General features: G+C 58.9%; 1 protein-coding gene across 4 annotated transcripts in view; it reads right to left on the bottom strand.

The window, feature by feature from the left end:
• Window positions 1-2,473: 2,473 nt before the first annotated feature.
• Window positions 2,474-19,813, bottom strand: part of HSF1 (heat shock transcription factor 1) — a 71,785-nt gene continuing 54,445 nt past the window's right edge. The window contains exons 9-14 of one of the 4 annotated variants that reach the window (XM_074825669.1): window positions 17,383-17,616; window positions 13,479-13,565; window positions 7,257-7,362; window positions 7,025-7,090; window positions 4,205-4,274; window positions 2,474-3,568 (exon numbers count right to left, since the gene is read on the bottom strand). In XM_074825669.1, coding sequence (XP_074681770.1) covers window positions 3,363-3,568; window positions 4,205-4,274; window positions 7,025-7,090; window positions 7,257-7,362; window positions 13,479-13,565; window positions 17,383-17,616 — 769 coding nt within the window. In that variant the 3' untranslated portion in view covers window positions 2,474-3,362. The remainder of the gene's footprint in view (window positions 3,569-4,204; window positions 4,275-7,024; window positions 7,091-7,256; window positions 7,363-13,478; window positions 13,566-17,382; window positions 17,617-19,813) is intronic. The other 3 variants (XM_074825747.1, XM_074825827.1, XM_074825899.1) reach the window with 3 other exon arrangements.

Genomic DNA, 19,813 nt, shown 5'->3' with positions numbered 1-19,813 from the left:
TGCACCGAGGGACCCTGAGCATGGGATGAGATGGGGGGAAACCCCCCCCCCACCGAAGAGTCCAGTGTTGCGCGTGGCACCGTGTGCTGCGGTCAGACCTCGCGTCCTGCCGAATGGCGACCGCGGACCCCCCCTGCTCCCCACCACGTCCCCGCGTAGCAGCGGCTCCAGGAGCCGCCCAAGGGCCACGTCGAGCCGGTCCCAGCGACGTGATGCTCAGGACACCCGGGACAGTCCCTCTTGGGAGCGAGCGGGGAGCAGGGAGCCGGCACCCCGGGCTGCGGGGGCTGCTGAGGGCATCCGAGGGGGGGGTGGATCCTTCCAGAAGGCCGACGGTGTCCGGGGAGGGCGGATCGGTCGCTCCAGGAGCCGAACGCGGCGGCATCAGGAACCTCCTTTCCCAGGTTGAACTCCTCCGTCTTTACCTCCCAGCTCCCGGTTCCCTCCCGGTGCAGGCACGACCACCGGCTCCCGCGCCGGGCAGCCCCTCGTGGGGAAGCGTCCCCCGCGCCACGCAGCCGTTTCGGCGGCTCCGACGCTTTCGCCGCGTCTGTAACGACCTTCTCAAGTAACGGGATCGTTTCCAGCTGCCTCATCGATCCCAAAGGCAGGACATGACCTTCCCTCGTCCTTCGGGCCACAGGGCCCTGCGGAGTGGCTTGTGCGGTTGGGCCTGCCCAGACGTCCTCCATTCCGTGGGACCGTCATCCCCGTGGCTCCCTCAGTGTCCCCGTGGCTCCCTCAGTGCTCCCACACCCTTGGTTCATCCATCGGCGCGGCCGCACGTGCCAAGGCTGCGCCGCGCGGGCTGAGCCCCGTCCCCCCGGCACACTTCTCTTCACAGACGCCGTCGCCCGGCCCATTTTTAATTGCTTCATTACGCCCGGGCTGTTGAAAGGCCGTTGCGTTTTTGCCTGGCATCAAATCGCGTCCACGTGCCATAGAGGCGAGCGCTGACCCTCCCGCGCAGAGCCGGGGGGTCCTCGCACGTCACCCCTCTGTCACCGCAGCGGCGACGGGGTCGGGGTTGGCGCGGGCTCAGGGCACCGCAGACCCGCAAGTCACGTGAGTCTGGGGAAGGGCAGACACGGGGCTCGTCTTCCCGCGACATCCTGCCCCCGCCGAAGCGATTCCCGTCTCCTGGCGCAGTGCTTGCGCCGGGAAATGAACCCAGCGCTGGCAGCGACGTCCCCAGGGGTGACAACTGGTGCGGGGTGGAAAACCCTGCGGAAACAACCGACACACCAAAGCCAAAGGCAGAACTCGGAGGAAGTTGGAAGTGATTTCAAGCGCTGACGGAGAGGAGGAGCAAAGGCAAACATCTGGCAGGAGCGGCAGGAAGGAGGGAATCACGGAATCATTTCGGCTCAAAAAGCCCTTGAAGCTCCTCCAGCCCAACCATGAACCTCACCCTGACCGTTCCCAACTCCACCAGATCCCTCAGCGCTGGCTCAACCCGACTCTTCAACCCCTCCAGGGATGGGGACTCCCCCCTGCCCTGGGCAGCCCATTCCAACGCCCAACAACCCCTTCTGCAAAGAAATCCTTCCTAAGAGCCAGTCTGACCCTGCCCTGCCGCAGCTTGAGGCCATTCCCTCTTGGCCTGCCGCTGGTTCCTTGGCTCAAGAGACTCATCCCCCCTCTCTGCACCCTCCTTTCAGGCAGTTGCAGAGGGCCATGAGGTCTCCCCTCAGCCTCCTCTTCTCCAGACTAAACCCCCCCAGTTCCCTCAGCCGCTCCCCATCAGACCTGTGCTCCAGACCCTGCACCAGCTCCGTTGCCCTTCTCTGGACACGCTCGAGTCATTCAAGGGCCTTTTTGGAGTGAGGGGCCCAAAACTGAACACAGTTCAGAGGGAGTTGGGTGTCTGGGGAAAAGCGTGGGCTGGCACAGCAGCTGCAGGAGTAGGGGGTGTCCCCTCTCCCCGGGAACAGAGGCCAGGCCACCGCCACCCGGAGGGGACAACCACCTTGGAGCTGGCCAGGCCCAGCCCTGCCCCACAGCCCCAAAGGTGACGGCAGAGCGGCTCACCCCAGCAGCCCCACGGCACATTCACGCGGCCTGGAGATGGAACCCCGACACCAAGCAGCTGCCGCTGCCTTTTGGGGTGACCAAGCAGCACCCGCGACCACCCCCAGTGCGGAGGGGAGCGGGACGGAGGGAGGTTTGAATGCTCTGAAGGTAACAACGAAGAGTTTTTTATTGTTCTTACGTAAAAAAAAAAAAAAAAAAGCACCCCCGAAGGCGCACACAGCGTCCACCACACCTCCGCCGCGATCTCCTTCTCCGAAACGTCCTGGAAAACTCGGCCCCGGAGCCCAGCCCGGGATTTAGGCGAGGGAGGCACCGCACGGGGTTCAACCCCCCCCCTTGTGGGCTGCCACGGGAGAAGCGCAATTCCTGGGCCTTTATCCCAGCCGCTTCCCCAACGGATGACAAAAATAAAGCTTTCAACCATAGAAAAGCCACCAGGTGACAGACCATTTGTTTTATATATATTTGTATGTATATATATAGAGAGATATTTATATATATATAGATAGAAGTGGGTTCTTCTTCTCTCATGTAAAAATTCAAAATACAGTTTTTACTATTAACAATCTGAAGTGTAAATGTACAAATTTTTACTGCTAAGCAAAAGGAAAACAAACCCAAAGGAACAAATAAAAAGAAACACACAGAGCGAGAGAAAATAAAAAAAGAGAAGATAAAGCTGGGCTGGGGGGAGACCCTCGGGGACCAGACCGCAAGGCAGAGACCACAACGGGATCCGACCCACCGGCGCCAGATCGGCAAACTTTTATTTCTCTTTTAAAAACCATCGCATCCACCTCTCCGGGGGCGAGGAGGGAAGGGGACAGGGGTGGAAGGGGAACTCTCTTCCTCCGAAAAGCTACCCCGTCTGCACCCCCGGCGAGTGCCCCGCTTCCCGGCCCCCCCCTCCCCGCGGCCGTGCCCCCGCCGGTGTCCCGCGGTGGAGAGGGGCTGAGGGGGGGACACACCCGGCACCAGAATCGCGAGCGTGGCGTTAAGGGGCCGTCCGGGCTCTCCCGCCCGCTCCCCGGAGCCGCCGCGGCACCGCGAGGTTCAGGGGGGGTGCGGGGGATCCTCCTGCACGGCTCGGCCCCCCCCCCCCACCACGGCGGCCGCCAAACTGGAGGAGCGCTGGGTGGCTAGAATCTAAAGCAGATTTCAAAACACCTCATTAAGCACACACACAAATGAAATCCTCACAGTGCCGGGGGGAAGCAAACATGAACCAGAGGGCGTTTAGAGCTTTCAATGTCTGTGCAAAGCGAGGAGGCCGACGGCTGGATTTCCCTTTAGTGCGTATTCTTCCTCTTTTCACCCTGCCCTGGGCCTTAGGATATCGCAGGGTCCTTGGGTTTGGGCTGCTCAGTCCCTGACAAGAGGGAGATGGTGGGATCTTCGGAGTACTCGTCCCCGTCCGTGAAATACGGCCCTTCCCCCAGCTCGAAGAATATCGGCAGGTCCCCGCTCCCCATGTCGATAGCGCTCGAGTCCACCACGAAGAGGGGCTGGGCCGTGTAGTGCACCAGCTGCTTCCCTGCCAAGAGAGAGTCGGCACGAGGGTGACGCTTTTTGGGAGGGCGGGCGGGCGGCGAAGCCAGCGCCGGGCGGGGGAACGCGACAGCGGCCGCGCGGGAAGCAGCGCCCCGCGCCCCGCCAGGCACCGGGACTCGGCGAGGAATTTCACCCCGACAGCACGGGGAGAGCACCCTGCCCGGGCCGGGGGGGGGCTGAGCCCGCAGCTGGGGGCCGGGGAGCGGCACCGTGGGGGCCCACACAGTCCCAAATCCCACGATGGGGCCAGAGGGACCTCGAGTGTCCGGTGCAGGGGGGCTGCCCAGGAGCGTGTCTGAACGTCTCCACGGTTCCTCAGCCTCTCTGGGCAGCCTGTGCCAGAACTCGAGCACCCTCACGGTAAAAATAGGCAGGATTTTGTGTTTTGATGGAATTTTATGTTTCAATTCTCCCTGGGCACTGCCGAGGAGAGCCCGGCTCCCTCCGTGTCGCTCCCTCCCATTGGGGATTTACACACAGAGCTCAGACCCCCCTCCCGGCTTCCTCGTTTCCAGCCTCGACAGCCCCATCTCTCAGCCAAATTTTGGGAGGAGAAACCATTTTTCTGCAGTCTCAAATCTCCCACCGCTGAGAGAAAACCGAGACGGCCGCCGGGTACCTGTGTCTGCTGTGCTGGCCTCTGTCTCAGCCGGTTTCTGCTGCTCCTGGGATGAAAGGAGATCCTGAATCTGCGGGGAGAAGAAAAGTTGGGTGGGTGGGGGTCCGACGGACCCGACACACACGCAGCGTGCAGGGTTTACAGCCTCGGAGCCCCGCGATGGCGGGGGGGTCGGCCGTGGGGGGGTGTGGGGCTGGCGGCCGGGCCCGTGCAGCTCCAGCTCCAGCCTCCGCTCCAGCTCCCGCGTCGCCAGCGTGGCCGGTGCCGGCACCGCGAGGCTCCCGGGGCCGAGCCTGGTCACCCGGCTCCTCTCTCCTAGACGCAAAGGTCCTGCTCTGCAAACGCTCCCTCTGATCACAGCACGTTCCGCATCCCAGGATCGAAAATCCCAGGGACAGCCTTCGGGACACGCTTGTCAAGAGTCATTTTATTAATTGATTTTTATTTATTCAAAGTCTTATTGCTACTCAAGCACCTGAGAGCTGCAGGTCCCGGCAAGCTGCCAGAGCGACCCGGGCTGTGGCCGGGGACACGATCCTGTCTCACCCCCATCCCACGGGCACGACCGGGCTGGAAAATCTGAGTGTTAAAGGGAAAAAACACTTTGGAAGCGGGAGAAACCGCCCTGCCCACCCGAGGAGCTCCGCTTGCTGCAAAGTCAGGAGGGGAAACCCCGGCACCCCCAGAACTAACACCGCCCAGGGAATACGGTGCTGAGCCGGCTAATCCCGGAGCGCCGAGCAGGATTCGCCACTGGGAGGACAACGCCTGAGCGGACGTGCTCCTGCGGGATCACTTTCCCTCTCTGGATTTACAGGCAGTTAATAATCCCGTGACTACTTATTACAGCACCTGCTGCCGCGGAAAAGCCACCTCAGCAAGGATTTCAGCGCGGAGCCAGCGTTTTGGTTACCAGTTAGCGACTGGCACCAAGCGAAAGCAGAGCGCTGGAGAGCACGCGGGTCTTAATCACAGCATCATCTAGGTCAGAAAAGATCTTAAAGATCATCTAGTCCAACCAGGGAGCGTCTGGCTGCAGTTCAGGAACCCTGCAGCTCAACCTACAGCCAGCACCGGGGTTTTCGTAGCTGGGTGAAGACAAAGCCCAGCGCAACAGCCCTCCCAGGGTGACACCAGAGATAAACGACACACAAGTGACCTCGATCCGAACGCGGCTCGAGCTGAAGAGCTAAGCTGTGGATTTCAGAGGGCGCCAGTTAAGACTCCGTTAGTAAATCCTGCTTCCAGATTTTCTGCGGTGTAACCCTCAGCTCAACAGCACCACGTAATTCCTTTCTGAATTACTGAATCTTCACCGCTCGTGCTCTTCTCCCAAATCCCACTAAGCCTGTGCTCCCTGCCCAGCCGGCCCCAGAGCCTCGAGTCGGGAGAAAACCTGGTTAAAGAGCTCAGGGGAAGGTGTTTGTCTGCACAAACTGCACCTCTGCCCTTCCCCCCATAGCCCTTTTTCCCCTGCGAGTAGCCCAAGAGCTCGGCTAGCCGTCGGTGTCCACGTCGCACCGCCGGGCGGGAGGAGGGAGCAAAAAGGTCGAGAAACATCCAGCGAGAGACGCGCCCCAGGGACGCTGCGGAATTATTAACTGCAAAGTCCTTTTCTGTGTTTTACCCGCCGGTGCCAGGCGGGGTAAGGAGTCCCCCCGCTCCAGCGCAGGGTCAGGCATAGCCCAAACACGCTCGTGGGAACGGTTCGGCTTCGGGAAACGCCGCGGGGGTGCTTTGGCGCGGGGCTGCGCGCGCTCCCCCTGCTCCCCCCCTCCCGCACGGCCCGTCCCAGGAGCAGCACCTGCGGGCCCACAAGCTCCCGGCAAAGGGACTTAAATCCAGGTTTTCCTGTTTTGCAAGAAGTTTCAAGATGTTTCCTGTTCTGCGCTGGGAGAAAAAACACACGATCCCTTTGTGCTTTTTTCAGATTAAAAAAAGAAGTGGGGGGGGGGGAGAAGGAGTTAGAGACTAGCTGAGGGTCTCCTGCTCACTGCATCAGCCAGGTGAGAAGACCCCAGCACCCACGCCGTTGTTTTTCTCAGTCTCCCTCATTTTTTCTCACGGAATTGTTCTAATTTGTGCAAATACCAACACAGGGCAGCGCAGGCAGCACCGGGGCTCCGGACTCGGCCCCAGCCCGGGAGCGCTCCAGGCATCGGGCTCCCGGGTCTGGGACTCGCTGGATTTGACTGTAATTTCCACCCCGCTGCTCCAAGCACCTTCTGGGCGCAGCCACAAAACGCTGTGTTTGCCTGATCACCGTTATCTGATGGAAAAACCCCTCATTTTATCAGGCAACGCTGGCTCTTGCGAGGAGAGGCTGAGCCGGCGCCGCGCGCGGTGCTCAGCGCGGACGATACGCGAGGAAATAAAACAACGAACAGGGCACAGGATGGAGCCTGCCTTGAGAAAACCTCCTGACAATTCACGAAAGCGAAAAGGAGGGTTTATGGAAACCACATGCAGCTCTCTAGGCCTCAGTGCACTTCCACGTTCAGGGGGCAGAGCTCGCAGGAGAGCTGGAAGTCTCAGCACCTAATTAACCGAGCGTGAATGATGAAGTAGCCCTGCTCTCTGTAGGAGCTGCTCGGGAGAAAGCGGCGGCGCTAATTGAATTATTTCCCCTCGGTGGCTCCCCCGGCCCGCGCGGGGCTCCCCGCTCCTCCTCTCGCCCACATCCCCTCCCTTCGGGCTGGGGCTGGCCAGAGCCTGTCAGAGCCCGTCCTTTAATCACGCAGAGGGGCGGCTGCGGAACAGCGGGACACACTTCGTTCTGGCAGCTGCGTGTGCACGCAGGGATTTTTAACAGCTACTCACACTGGCAAGGCTGCTGTCCAGGTCGGGGAGGTTCATGTCTGTAACCGTCATTGAAGGGCTAAAGAGCTGCCAAAGGAAAGAATGATGAGTGTAGGGAAAGAAAAGCAAACGCAGGCGTGCTGTGGAAATTCATGGTCGAAGCTACCGTGGTCCATCTGCCACCGCCAGCCACAGGCACGCGGCGCCGCGCGACGCAGCCGGGGCCCGGCGGGAGCGGGGGGCAGGTACTCACGTCCAGCAGCGCGCTCGTGTCCACGCTGAAGCCGTGGGTGGTCAGCATCGTCTGCAGGTTATCCAGGTTGGAATCGATGGTGTCCAGGTGGTCGTTGAGCTCGTTCCTGGGCAAGAGAAAGAGGAGCGCAGGCGATCAGCGCCGAGAAGCCTCTCCCCGCGTTTTGGGCTACTAAGGGGATTTCTCTCCACCCGAGGACTTGCTACTCCTACGACCCGAGCGGGAGAGCGGGGCCAGGGCTCCTGCAGCTCCAGCGAGCCTGGGGGTCGGCACGCCGCCACAGCGATGCTCCCTCCCTCGCTCCACCTCCGGCCCGAGCCTGGAGACGCCGCTGGGACTCTTCCTCCGGAGGGGTCCGAGGGCGAGCATGGCCCAAATATGGGGAATTTCTGAGGAACCCCCGGATTTCTGCAGCCATTTAGGCTCTGTGGTGAGGGGTAACCACCGGCCACCGCGGGCTGGCAGGGACCTCAGGGCAGCTTTGGACCCTTTCTCCAGTCCAGACGCAGGGACCGCCTCTGCGGGGCACCTCCCGGTTGTGGATACGTGACAAAGAAAGGGCGACAACCCTTCCTCCCCGCCACAACTTGCTCTGGGTGAAAATCTCAAGGGCTGGCCAGAAAAAACCTTTGCATCTGGACTGGCAACGGGGAAATCATTTGCTCATCGCGAGATGGACTTTCTAGTAACAATGGAGGGAACTAAAGCTGCTTCCGTGTACCCGGGGAGACGAACCTTCCCACTGCATCCCGACCTGCGCACGCCCCTGACGGCTCCGGGCAGCGCCCAAGAGCCAACACCTACGTGGTATCTCGGCAAAGCCGGGCTCTGTCTGTACCCGGACACCGTGCACCGTGAGCGATGGACGGCAGTGAGGTGCCAGCCCCACAAACCAGGCCGTAAGGTAAACCAGGCCCTAAGATAAATCAGGCTGTAAGATAGACCAGGCTGAAAGATAAACCAGGCTGTAAGACAAACTAGGCCATAAGATAAACCAGGCTGTAAGATAAACCAGACCCTAAGACAAACCAGGCTGTAAGATAGACCAAGCTGTAAGACAAAACAGGTCATATGACAAACCATAAGATAGACCAGGCCCTAAGATAAAACAGGCTGTAAGATAAACCAGGCCGTAAGACAAGCCAGGCCGTAAGATAAACCAGGCTGTAAGATAAACCAGGCCCTAAGACAAACCAGGCCGTAAAATAAACCAGGCTGAAAGACAAACCAGGCCTTACGACAAACCAGGCCTTACGACAAACCAGGCTGTAAGACAAACCAGGCCCTAAGACAAACCAGGCCATAAAATAAACCAGGCTGAAAGACAAACCAGGCCTTACGACAAACCAGGCCTTACGACAAACCAGGCTGTAAGACAAACCAGGCCATAAAATAAACCAGGCTGAAAGACAAACCAGGCCGTAAGACAAACCAGGCCTTACGACAAACCAGGCTGTAAGACAAACCAGGCCCTAAAACAAACCAGGCCAGCTGTGAGGACACAGCCTGTCCCCTCCTCCGTCGCTCGGGTGACGCTGCAGCCCCCGGCGGGCGGCCGAGCAGGAGCAATCCTGGCAAAGCTTTTCACCGACCCTGAGCTCGGCTGCGGGCCTGGGCTCCAGAGCGCGGTCACGCCGAGCGCAGCGGGGCAGCCGGGGCTGCAGCGGCGGAGCGGGGACCGGCCTCGCAGCGTTCTCCAGTCCCACGGTGCTGGCGGCACTTCACGTCCACGACACTCCAGAAGAAAAGCGGACGACAAAAACCTCACGGTGCTGCCAAAAAGCCTCCGAGGGTCTCTTGGTGAGCACTCCTGGGAGAACAAAAGGTTTGGTCTGGTGGTGGCCTGGGGTCTGACCCACGGCCCTGCTGAAAAACCCCTGAATTTGGCAACATTAGCAGTACCAGGTTCAGTTTATTGCAGTTGTCAGTTGTGGTGTGGCCCCACCTTCAATCCACCACATCCTCTGTCCCAGAAAGGCTCTTTTTGGCCACGGAAGGTGCTGACAAGGGACTGGCAGTGCAGGTCCCGCCCAGGGAGAGCGTGGAGCTGAAGAGGACGATGTCAGAGGCACGGGCAGATGTGCACAAGCACGAGGCAAACGGCAAAGCTGCGGTTTTCACTCTCCCACGGATTAGAAAAACACCAGAAGCTCCTTCTCTGCTTGGAGGGTCTGTAGCTGCTGCGGTGGAGTTTGTCCCCCTCAGGCACTGCTGGCACCAGCCCCCTGCAGAGGAGCGTTTCCCACTGAGATCCCTTCGGCAGACCGAGCACCCCCGGCCCCCGCAGCGCTGCAAACACCCGACCGCGGCGCTCGGGGCCCGGCCACAGCACGGGCAGCTCCAGGTCCTGGCCCGAACCGCCCCACCTTGCCCCTTCATCCCTCAGCAGCACCCTGAAGGGGACAAAATCAAGTATTTTGGCAGCGCTGCAGAAAGCGAAAAGCGGCCGCGAGGTCCCCTGACAGCTCAGAAAGTCCAACAGCACAAATGAGCATCCTGCCAGAGCAACAAATATCCTCATTCTGGGAATACTGTGCTCGGGGCCACAGGAAAACCGGCTGCAGCCGCAGCCCAGCAGCACATTCCTGCCTTACCTCTCCCCCGCGTGCGAGCGGGAGCTGCAGAGGTCTGCAACTCTTTTTTAGAACTAAGATCCACAAATAAATTACTTATCCAAGTTTAGGCTTTTAAATGGCTTCTGAAGTCCTCACTGCCCAGCACCTGAAACACTATGGGGGATTTAAGACCCTTTCAGTGACCCCACAGCGTGGAACGGGCCCGTCCCAGCCACGGTGCCATCAGAAACCCACCTGGGACAGGCTGGTGCTTCCACCCCTGCGGGGACAGAGCCCAGGCCAGGGTCCAGGCCAGCTCATGCGAAAAGTGACGCTGGGATTAGACCGCTAACGAACTCTGGGCCTCCGAAGCGAGTCTCCCTGTTTCCTTGCAGGAGACGAGGGGCCCCTGAGCTGCTGGTTTCGATGTGGAACTGGAAATGGGTAGTTGGTGACTGGTTCCCAGCGCTGCTGGCGGGTTTAACGCTCCCCGCAGGTCCCGCTCTGCTGCGCTGAGCTACGGCTGCCATGGAAAACGCTCACAGAGCAGGGAAGAAAGAGGGAGAGGGACTCTCCGGAGCAACACGGCTTTCCTTAACTTTCCAAGTGCGCTGTGGGTTGAAGTGTGAGGAACCAGTGTCTCCAGGCACTGAGACGGAGGGGCCAAGGGCTCCGTAAGGCCTCTGCTTCTGTCCCTAAAGCTCGACAGCCCCAGTGGAGCGGCCTGAGCTGAGTGTGTGGAGGAAGAAGGCCCAGAGCTCTCCCTTCCCTTGAGGAGGGCAGGCGCTGAAGGCGAGGAGATGTCACAGAATCCCAGAATCCTCTCGGTTGGAAAAGCCCTCGAAGCTCCTCCAGTCCAACCATGAACCTCACCCTGACCGTTCCCAACTCCACCAGATCCCTCAGCGCTGGCTCAACCCGACTCTTCAACCCCTCCAGGGATGGGGACTCCCCCCCTGCCCTGGGCAGCCCATTCCAACGCCCAACAACCCCTTCTGCAAAGAAATCCTTCCTAAGAGCCAGTCTGACCCTGCCCTGCCGCAGCTTGAGGCCATTCCCTCTTGTCCTGGCGCTGGTTCCTTGGCTCAAGAGACTCATCCCCCCTCTCTGCACCCTCCTTTCAGGCAGTTGCAGAGGGCCATGAGGTCTCCCCTCAGCCTCCTCTTCTCCACACTAAACCCCCCCAGTTCCCTCAGCCGCTCCCCATCACACCTGTGCTCCAGACCCTGCACCAGCTCCGTTGCCCTTCTCTGGACACGCTCGAGTCATTCAAGGGCCTTTTTGGAGTGAGGGGCCCAAAACTGAACCCACTCATTGAGGGGCGGCCTCACCAGTGCCGAGCACAGGGGTCAGATCCCTTCCCTGTCCCAGCACGTCTCCAGTGCTGAGAGATCAATGCCTTCTCTTCAAAGCCAAGACTCAAAAGTCCTCCCAACACCCACAGCCCACGGCAGAGCGGGGCATGCGCTCTGGGAGTGGAGGAGCCAGCAGCAGGATGTGCCACCCCCACAGCACCGTGCTGCATCCACCCGGGGAAGAGGCAGGGAGCTCCAACATGAGGGTCCCACCCCATCGCTGTGTCCCAAGTAACCCGCAAACTACCAGCAGAATCCGCAGAAAATGTGACGGGGACAGGCTGCATGAGACAGGATTGATGCAGAAGAGCTTTGCAAGGCCCCAGGTGCGTGGATGCGCAGGGGAAAAGGGCACTGGAAACACTTTAGAGGTAAAGAATAACCCTGCCCAAAGGGCCCGCCCTGGCTCTGCTTTCCCTGTCGCAGCGCCCGTCCCCAGGCCCAGCACATCCTCCTGGCGAGTTCCCCCGGGCCAGATTAACGAACCAGCCAGATTAACGAACCAGCCAAGATAACAAACCAGCCAGATTAACAAACCAGCCAGATTAACGAACCAGCCAAGATAACAAACCAGCCAGATTAACAAACCAGCCAGATTAACGAACCAGCCACAATAACAATCCCTGGCTCCTGGGCTCCTGGGGTGGCCCACAGAGCACGGGCTCTCGCGAGACCCTCGCTGCCTGCGTTTCCCCCTGATGAGGTGATGGCAGTTGGCCCGCATGGGGTGGTCCCGCTCTGGGTGGGCTGTTTTACAGTCTGAGAAGCAGCAAAGTAAAAATAGCACCTTCTTGCTCACAGATCCGCTCTCTGTGGGTCCCCGCCGCTCGTCCCCAGTGGAAAGACGTGTTGAATCCCGATGCCGCGGTGGCCCCGGACGCTGGGAAGCCCCGGCCGTGCGATCCTCGCCGTGACTGCTGGAGGCAGCAGAAAGCAGCGACCCGCCTCTCCCTGCGCTGGGAGCCAGTTGAGCTGGCAGCTTTTTACTGGGGAAAAGGCACGTTTTGGTACAGGCGCTGATGAGAGAACTCCATCTGCCTCCGGCGCTGCCTGCTGCCGCCCCTGCCCGTGCCTTATGGCCAGGCAGCTGCCTGCAAGCCCAGCACCAGGGCTCACGCCAGTGTGATCCACAAGCAGAACACGCTTCCCAGGAGGGCCCTGGAGCCACCGCGGAGCTCCCGAGCTCCAGCGCACGGTTCCCACATCTCAGCTCTCCGTCGGCACAGCCGGCGCTTCGGCAGGGAGCGGCTCCCCGGCGTGGCAGCCCGGCTCCGCTCCCGAGCAGAGCTGTCCTTTGCCATCCCTGACCCCGCCAAGCCCACGCTGCTGGTCGCTTCCCAGAAACAACCGACCGGCCACCAGACGCTCCCAGGTGCCACGCAACCCCCCATCCTCTGAATTCAAAGCACTGAAAACGTACAGAGCCTTTTTCCTTCCTTTTCAAATGTTCTGTTTTCTAAAAGCAAGAAGACAGAGCAGCTTTGCCACGATGAGCATGTTTCCGTAAGGAAAAAGCAGCCCCCTGCGCTCCCTCCGTGCCTGGGCGACGGGCTCGGGGTGCGGGAGAGCCGGGCCCTGACCCACCAGAGCCATCCACGGCGATTCCTGCACCCACCACCTCGGACATAACCTTTGTGGGGGTGAAAGACCAATTTAGGATGCGTTTTAGCTCAAGACATACCACATTTGCCTTTTGCATTATTCTCTACATTAGGTTAAAGTATTTAAGGGCAATACTTCAGTGTTCCCTAAGCTTCTGTGGGAGACAGGCTGCCAGCCTGGACGGACCCGGTCCTATCTGGGATGTTTCTTTCTACAACAAAGCTTTATTAAAGCAGCATCTTGGGGCGCAGGCGGGTTTGCAGTGGGAAGTTTCCTTGTTCTGTCACGATTGTAAAACAGGAAAACGCATCTGAAAAGTCATTTCAGCCCTGAGCTCCCATCGCTTTTCCAACACAACACTTTGGTGACCGAGCTGTGTGAGTTTTGCGCTGGCAGGAGAGGCCGAGCAGCAGCTCGCAGGGCTGAAGTTTCCGTTCATCAAAACCAGGTACAGCACGGACAGCAGCGGCACAGGCTGCCCTCCCTCCCTGCCAAGACCACCCTAGAGGAGGAGAAGTTTAGCCTCTGCTGGCTGCTCAATATTTGCAGCCGCTGCGTTGAGCTGGCCGAGAAGTTTGCGCCTCGCTGTGCTGATTTTTAGAGCTTTCTCCTCGCTGCCGGACTACCCAGAAGGTCAGGCCCGCTGCCTGCTCAGCGCAGCGCTCCCCTGCTCCCCTGCCCACCACGGCAGCGCCTGGGGAAATGCTGACCCTTGCTGTGATCTGCAATGCAGTGAGGAAGAGGAGGAACTGGGGCAAAGACGAGTGACCTCTGACATCTGCGGAGAGCGAGTCAAACTGAAAAATACAAACAGAAGAGGGTAGTAGATTCGAGAGACTCACAACCAGGCACTTTCAAGGAATGAAATGTTTGTTAGGTTCAAAGGGAAGAACATGCTCCTGCGCTTCAAGCGGCGCGGAAGGTGCTGGGGGGGGCGGCCCTGCGGCGCTTTGGAAGCGGGCAAGCAGCTGCAGGCTGGCAGAATTGTGACTCACAACAGAAAACAAGACACGGAAACAGTCCTGCGAAAGCAAGCGGAGGCAGCACAGGGTCGTTACAGCACGGGGTCATCACAGCACAACAGCACGGGGCTCTTACAGCACAGCCAAGCTCAGCTGGAGGTTTCTCAGCAAGACCAACGACTCCTGATGTGCGTCTGCTTCTGGGGCGGCACTGACAGGGGAGCGCAGCCGCTGGCACCGCTGACGGGGCGCTGAGGCTCTGGGGAAAGGCAGGCGCCGGCCCAGCGGCCCGCTGCTCTCTGAGAACCTACATCACGTTAGGAATGTGGGCGTCAAAGTTTGTCAGCGTGCGATGGGCTTGGGCTCTTGTAAAGTGGCTCCCGAGGGTCCCTGGGTGGAGGGTGGATAATGTTTGGGCCACCCCGTGAGCGTTTCCAGGCAAACATTCCCTTTTACTGCCAGAATCTCGGTACTGTCACCTGCTGCTAAACCCTGGTGGTCACACGAAGGTCGTTCTCATTTCCAATGAAATTCCCCTGGACAAAGGATGTCTTGTAGATTAAATAACAGCCCGCGTGGCTCACAAAGAGGCACTGCACGCCGTGACCCGCACTCTTACAGGCTGCTCTTCTCCAATAAATTTGAGAACAAGCGAAACACACTTCATGGGATGAAAAACAGGTATTGTTGACACTTCGTGGCAGGCTGCGAGCGCCGGGGTCAAGCCAGCAGCGCTTGGGCACCCCAGACATACTGTGAAGTCACCCACCATCAGTAAACGCCTCCCTTATTACCCGCCTCTCAACGCAACGAGTGGATTCCTGGGGATTTAACAGAGAAAGGGCGCTGCGCCGCGTCCTCTGACACGCGGCCTGTCCGGCTCCAAAGGCCGAGGAGCAAGCGCCGAGCTCTGAGCGTGGGGCGGGGTGCAGGGAGAGGCCGCGGCGCGGGCGCTGCCGGGGATGTGACGAGCAGCGTGCTGCCCATTCAGAGCCGCTGCTGCCAGCGCTTCCGTCAGCCAGCCATCCTCGCTGCCCGCTCAGCATCTCCCCAGTTTGTGCTCTGCTCGCTCCGCTTCCCGCCGGGCACCTACAGCTGGTCAAGAGGCATCGACTCAGCGAAGGGTTTGGGGTGGGAGGGACCCTTCAAGGTCATCCAGTCCCACCCCCCACCACGGGCAGGGACATCTGCGACCAGCTCAGGTCGCTCAGAGCCCTGTTCCACCTGACCTTGAACGTTCCCAGGGACGGGGCATCGACCCCCTCGCTGGGCGACCTGGTCCAGTGCCTCACCACCCTCCAAGTATAAAATTAATTCCTTAGATCTAGGCTGAATCTCCCCTCTGAGTTCAGAACCATCACCCCTTGTCTCATCGCTCCAGGCTCTACTAAAAAGTCTGTCCCCACCTTTCCTACCAGCCCCTTTTAAGCACTGAGAGGCCGCAGGAAGGTTTCCCCGCAGCCTTCCAGTGCTGCTCCGCTCCAGCAGCCACGAGGTCGCTCCAGGGCCGTCGGGAAGCAGCCGAGGCCGTGGCCTGCTGGGAACACCCCCCTCCTCCTCTGCTGTAACAGGATTCACAGTGTCCAGCAACCCCAAGGACCAAAACTGCAGGTGGAGAAGCTGAGGCACAAAGCTAATACCATCCCAACCCAGCGAGGAGCCGGGGCCGGGGCTTCCTTTTATTATTTACACTTTGCCTTCAAATTCCCCGGGGCAGGGACAGATTTTGTGTTAAACAGTTCCACTCTTGTCTAGCGCCGCGTGCCCACGGGGTCAGCCACAATATGTTACAACTCTTCGTTTATAAATTCATGGGGCAGCCGGGTTAGGAGCTGCGAGACGGGGACAGGACAAGTGCGTGGCTGGGAATCCTTCCTGGCCAGATTCCTTCCCTCTGGAAGGTCCCTAAAGCAGATGAGAGAAGCGCAGTGCTGTCTGCAAAACGCAGGAGCAAGAGAGCACTGAAAGAGGAGGAAGCACAAACCCTTTTAAAGGGTAAAAGCATGGAGCTCACTCTCCGCAGGGGCAAGGGGCAAATGTTTTCTGTGTCCTTTCCCTGCTTCTGCGCAGCCTGCGAGAGCCCTTCATAATTCAAGAGATGCTCTCAGCAGTGCTTTTTTTTTTTTTTTTTCCATTTTTATTACCTTTTAAACAGCCAGTTTCAGCTTGTGACGAGCTGTACAACAAAATCTGTCTCTCTGTAAGGTATTGGTGAGATGGATTGCAGCGCCCTGGACGCGTCTATAAATAGGGGAAGCTACAAACATCTCCAAGGCCAGGAGGAAGGAGCGAGCAGGCATCTCCTGCTCCGCGTCCGCGAGGTGTAAAGGCAGCAGCGCCCGCTCCACCGCGCTGCTGACGGGCCGCAGGGGCAGCCCCCGCACTCGCGCCGCACTCCCTGCGTAACGTTAAAGGAAAAGGGCTTCTGTCCCAGGTTTTGTCCCTGCTCCACGCAGAGCTCTGACACGACAGCTCTGAAAAGTGGTGGCTGACGCAGAATTCACGCTCGCGTGTGCTGGGAGACCACAGCAGCCTTCGGGCTAAAAGAGCTCTCGGCTGCCTTCCAGCACCCTGGAACTAACTGTGTCTTCTTCAAATCGCTTTTATGCTTTAAGAACAGAAAATCTGTCCTGGCTTTCAGAGGGAAGACCTTAACTCCAACACTGTTTCTCCCAGAACACAGGGAGCACGGGAAGCGGCCAAGATCTCAACGTGGTCAAGGGGAGAAGTTCTTGGCAGCTCGATGCAGACAAACCACTTTCTGGTTTTTCATCCCAACCCTTGCAGTTGCGTCTGCGAGCACTGTGTGGTGATAAAAGACATAAGACTGCGCGTCTGCTCCCTAATAAAAAACTGCCCTCCGAGTCCAGCCTGCCACCCGCCGAGCCCAGCCTACGCTTGACGCAAGCTGTGTCCTAGTGAGTAGAGGATGAGTGGAAGAGCGTATTCACAACTAGAACTAGGTGGGCAAAGGCCAGTTTAATGCAAAACTTCCTCCCTTATTGATTTGGGGGGCAGCTGGGCTGGGTAAAAGCAGAGGACGGTGTAGGGGCAGCGCTACGGTGCACGCTGTCGGAGCAGGCTCACGGAGAAACGCTGCCCACAGCGGTTCCAAGTCTCACCTGCGGGTAAAACCCACTGGAATCAAAGCTTCCAGCGAGCAATTTGGGAAGCTGCTGCCGGCACCACGTGCCTGTCGGCCGCCCCTGGACTGCAAATACAGCGCAGAAGCTTTTATAGACCGCGAGGATGTGCTGGGCCCGAGCTGAAACAGCTGATCTCGCCGTGACTCAATTCCTGCGCTGGAGGAGCTGGCAGTTTGAACGATATATTTAGCACAGTAATTTTTATCCGTGCTTATTTTGGCATTTCACGTGGCCCCTTGCAGCAGAATCCACCCCCCCCAAGGGGGTTTAATTCTGTGCGGGGGGTCAGGTGATAGGAAACATTCCTTGCTCCCAGCAGAACAGGAACGGGAGAGAGAAATATCCCCCCTGGCCCTCGCGGGGAGGGCTGCGCTCAGCGCCCCGCGCCGCACCAACGACCCCACCTGCGTCCAGCGCTGGCTTAACATCCTCTCAAAGCTTAACAACAGAGCGGTGGGATGGCTGTGGCAAGGCCTGAGCTCAGCCAGGCTGGGCACGGCACTTACTTGTCGAGGCAGGCAACGCTGAGGCACTTTTCCTGGGGCTGAGGCTGCGGGGTGCTGTCGCCGGCTGCAGCGGTCGTGGTGCTGGGCTTGTTCTCCTGCAGGATGGAGTCAATGAACGTGGAGGGGGACAGAAGAGTTTCAACAGCAGGAGGGTTGCCTGGGCTGGCCTCCTCTATCTTGGGGCTGCAGGTGGGACTAGGGGGTTCTTCTTTGATACGGACCAAGGGGCTACTCCTGAGAGAAAGAAAACTGGTAACAATCTCACGCTAACACATTTCTAAGGTCTGCTTCCACACAACGGGGCAAAAAACTCCTTCTGACTGCTGTTCCCTTTTCACATGCAAAGCCTCAAAGTCAGCTACAAAGAGGAGGCTGAACGAGCACCTAAACAGTTCTGATTCTGACCAAAATCGAGCACCTAAACAGTCCTGATTCTGACCCAATCGAGCACCTAAACAGTCCTGATTCTGACCCTAACCATCTCCCCTGACACATCACCCTCGTGCGCTGTTTCTGCCACCGCAGCGTATTCCCTGTTCCTGCAGGTCTGTGGGGCTGCTCAGCCCAGGACGCGCCCCGCAGCCAGCTCTGTGCGTGTGAAGTTCTGGCAAGGAGGGTGGGATTTTCCTTCACCTGCCTAGTTAAAACAATAGAGCGTTTGATGTGGACGTAGCCTAACTAGCACAGAAGCGGCACAGCAATGATGCCCTTTCCCACAGTGGCTGTGGAGAGGCCAGAGCAGGGGCTGCGGTGGTGGAACTGCTCCCGCGAGGTCGGCGGAGCGACGCCTTTGTGCAGACAGAGCCTGCGATCGACCTTTCACGTCAGCACCCGGGCGTTTTCAGATGGACTGTTTTTATGGGCAGGGAGGATGGCTTCTTTGGTCAGCCCTAATTTTACCGCCCAAACTCGCTGATTTGGGGGTGTAAGAGGTGCAATTAGTCCTACTGCAAAGGACAGCAACTACAAAAGGACAGAGAAAAGGGCCATTAAGCAAACATATGGTCTATATTTAAGAGCGAGTGTTCCTGGCAGAGGGTATTAAAGGCAATAAATGGCATTTGTGGGTGATTCAGCACCTCAGGGGAAGCGCCAGTGCCAGGAATAACCTATTAAAGAGGAAGAAAAAAAGGGATCGGGAGACCACAAGGTGCTGAGGAAAGATGGGCCCTTCTTGCCTGGGGAGGCTCAGAAAGCTCGTGAGCTGCTGGGGGCTGCACTGCCGCAGCGAGGGGCTTTCGCCACTGCAGAACAGGGTGGGCACAACCTACGGGCAGCTCCCCCCTCTGCTAGGCCTGAGCTGAAAACGCTGCTGCTGGGCGCTGGCTGACCTGTGTTTGCTACAAGATCCTCAGTCTCTCCGCCCGCGGTGTTTGGGACAGAGCTGTCATGGTTATCATCTGTTACTGGGGAATGAAGCTGCCACTGCACCTCCTCCTCTGTGCAGGGCAAAGCTAACCCTGCGCCCAGGACGGTGGTTGTTTCATGGGACAGAATCCCAGAATCATCCGGGTTGGAAAAGCCCTCGAAGCTCCTCCAGTCCAACCATGAACCTCACCCTGACCGTTCCCAACTCCACCAGATCCCTCAGCGCTGGGTCAACCCGACTCTTCAACCCCTCCAGGGATGGGGACTCCCCCCCTGCCCTGGGCAGCCCATTCCAACGCCCAACAACCCCTTCTGCAAAGAAATCCTTCCTAAGAGCCAGTCTGACCCTGCCCTGGCGCAGCTTGAGGCCATTCCCTCTTGGCCTGCCGCTGGTTCCTTGGCTCAAGAGACTCATCCCCCCTCTCTGCACCCTCCTCTCAGGCAGTTGCAGAGGGCCAGGAGGTCTCCCCTCAGCCTCCTCTTCTCCACACTAAACCCCCCCAGTTCCCTCAGCCGCTCCCCATCACACCTGTGCTCCAGACCCTGCACCAGCTCCGTTGCCCTTCTCTGGACACGCTCGAGTCATTCAAGGGCCTTTTTGGAGTGAGGGGCCCAAAACTGAACCCACTCATTGAGGTGCGGCCTCACCAGTGCCCAGCACAGGGGTCAGATCCCTTCCCTGTCCCTGCTGGCCACGCTAGTGCTGATACCAGCCAGGATGCCATTGGCCTCATTGGCCACCTGGGCACACTGCTGGCTCATTATCAATCCCCCCCAGGTCCCTCTCTGACTGAGATGGAGCCAACGAGGACAATTTCCTTGTGCAAACCAAAGTGTGACCCGCCCCAGCCTGGCTCACTCTAGACAGGGGAGGCAGAGTTTGGAAGAAAGAATTAAAGCATTACAAAACCAACCAACCAAGCAAAAATGTGCTGAGGTGGCAGCATCCTGAGCAAGACTATCCCGGAGGGACAGGTCTGACTTTCCACAGAGCCCCGCTGAGGTGAGCAGTGTTGAGGTCAAACACCCTGAACGTCCCCAGTACCAAGGGCTGTGCTGTTTT

The sequence above is a fragment of the Strix aluco genome, chromosome 1 (assembly GCF_031877795.1).
Source record: "Strix aluco isolate bStrAlu1 chromosome 1, bStrAlu1.hap1, whole genome shotgun sequence".
NCBI lineage: Eukaryota > Metazoa > Chordata > Aves > Strigiformes > Strigidae > Strix > Strix aluco.
The sequence above is the reverse complement of the archived record's forward strand: the minus strand, read 5'-3'. Positions and strand labels throughout refer to the sequence as shown.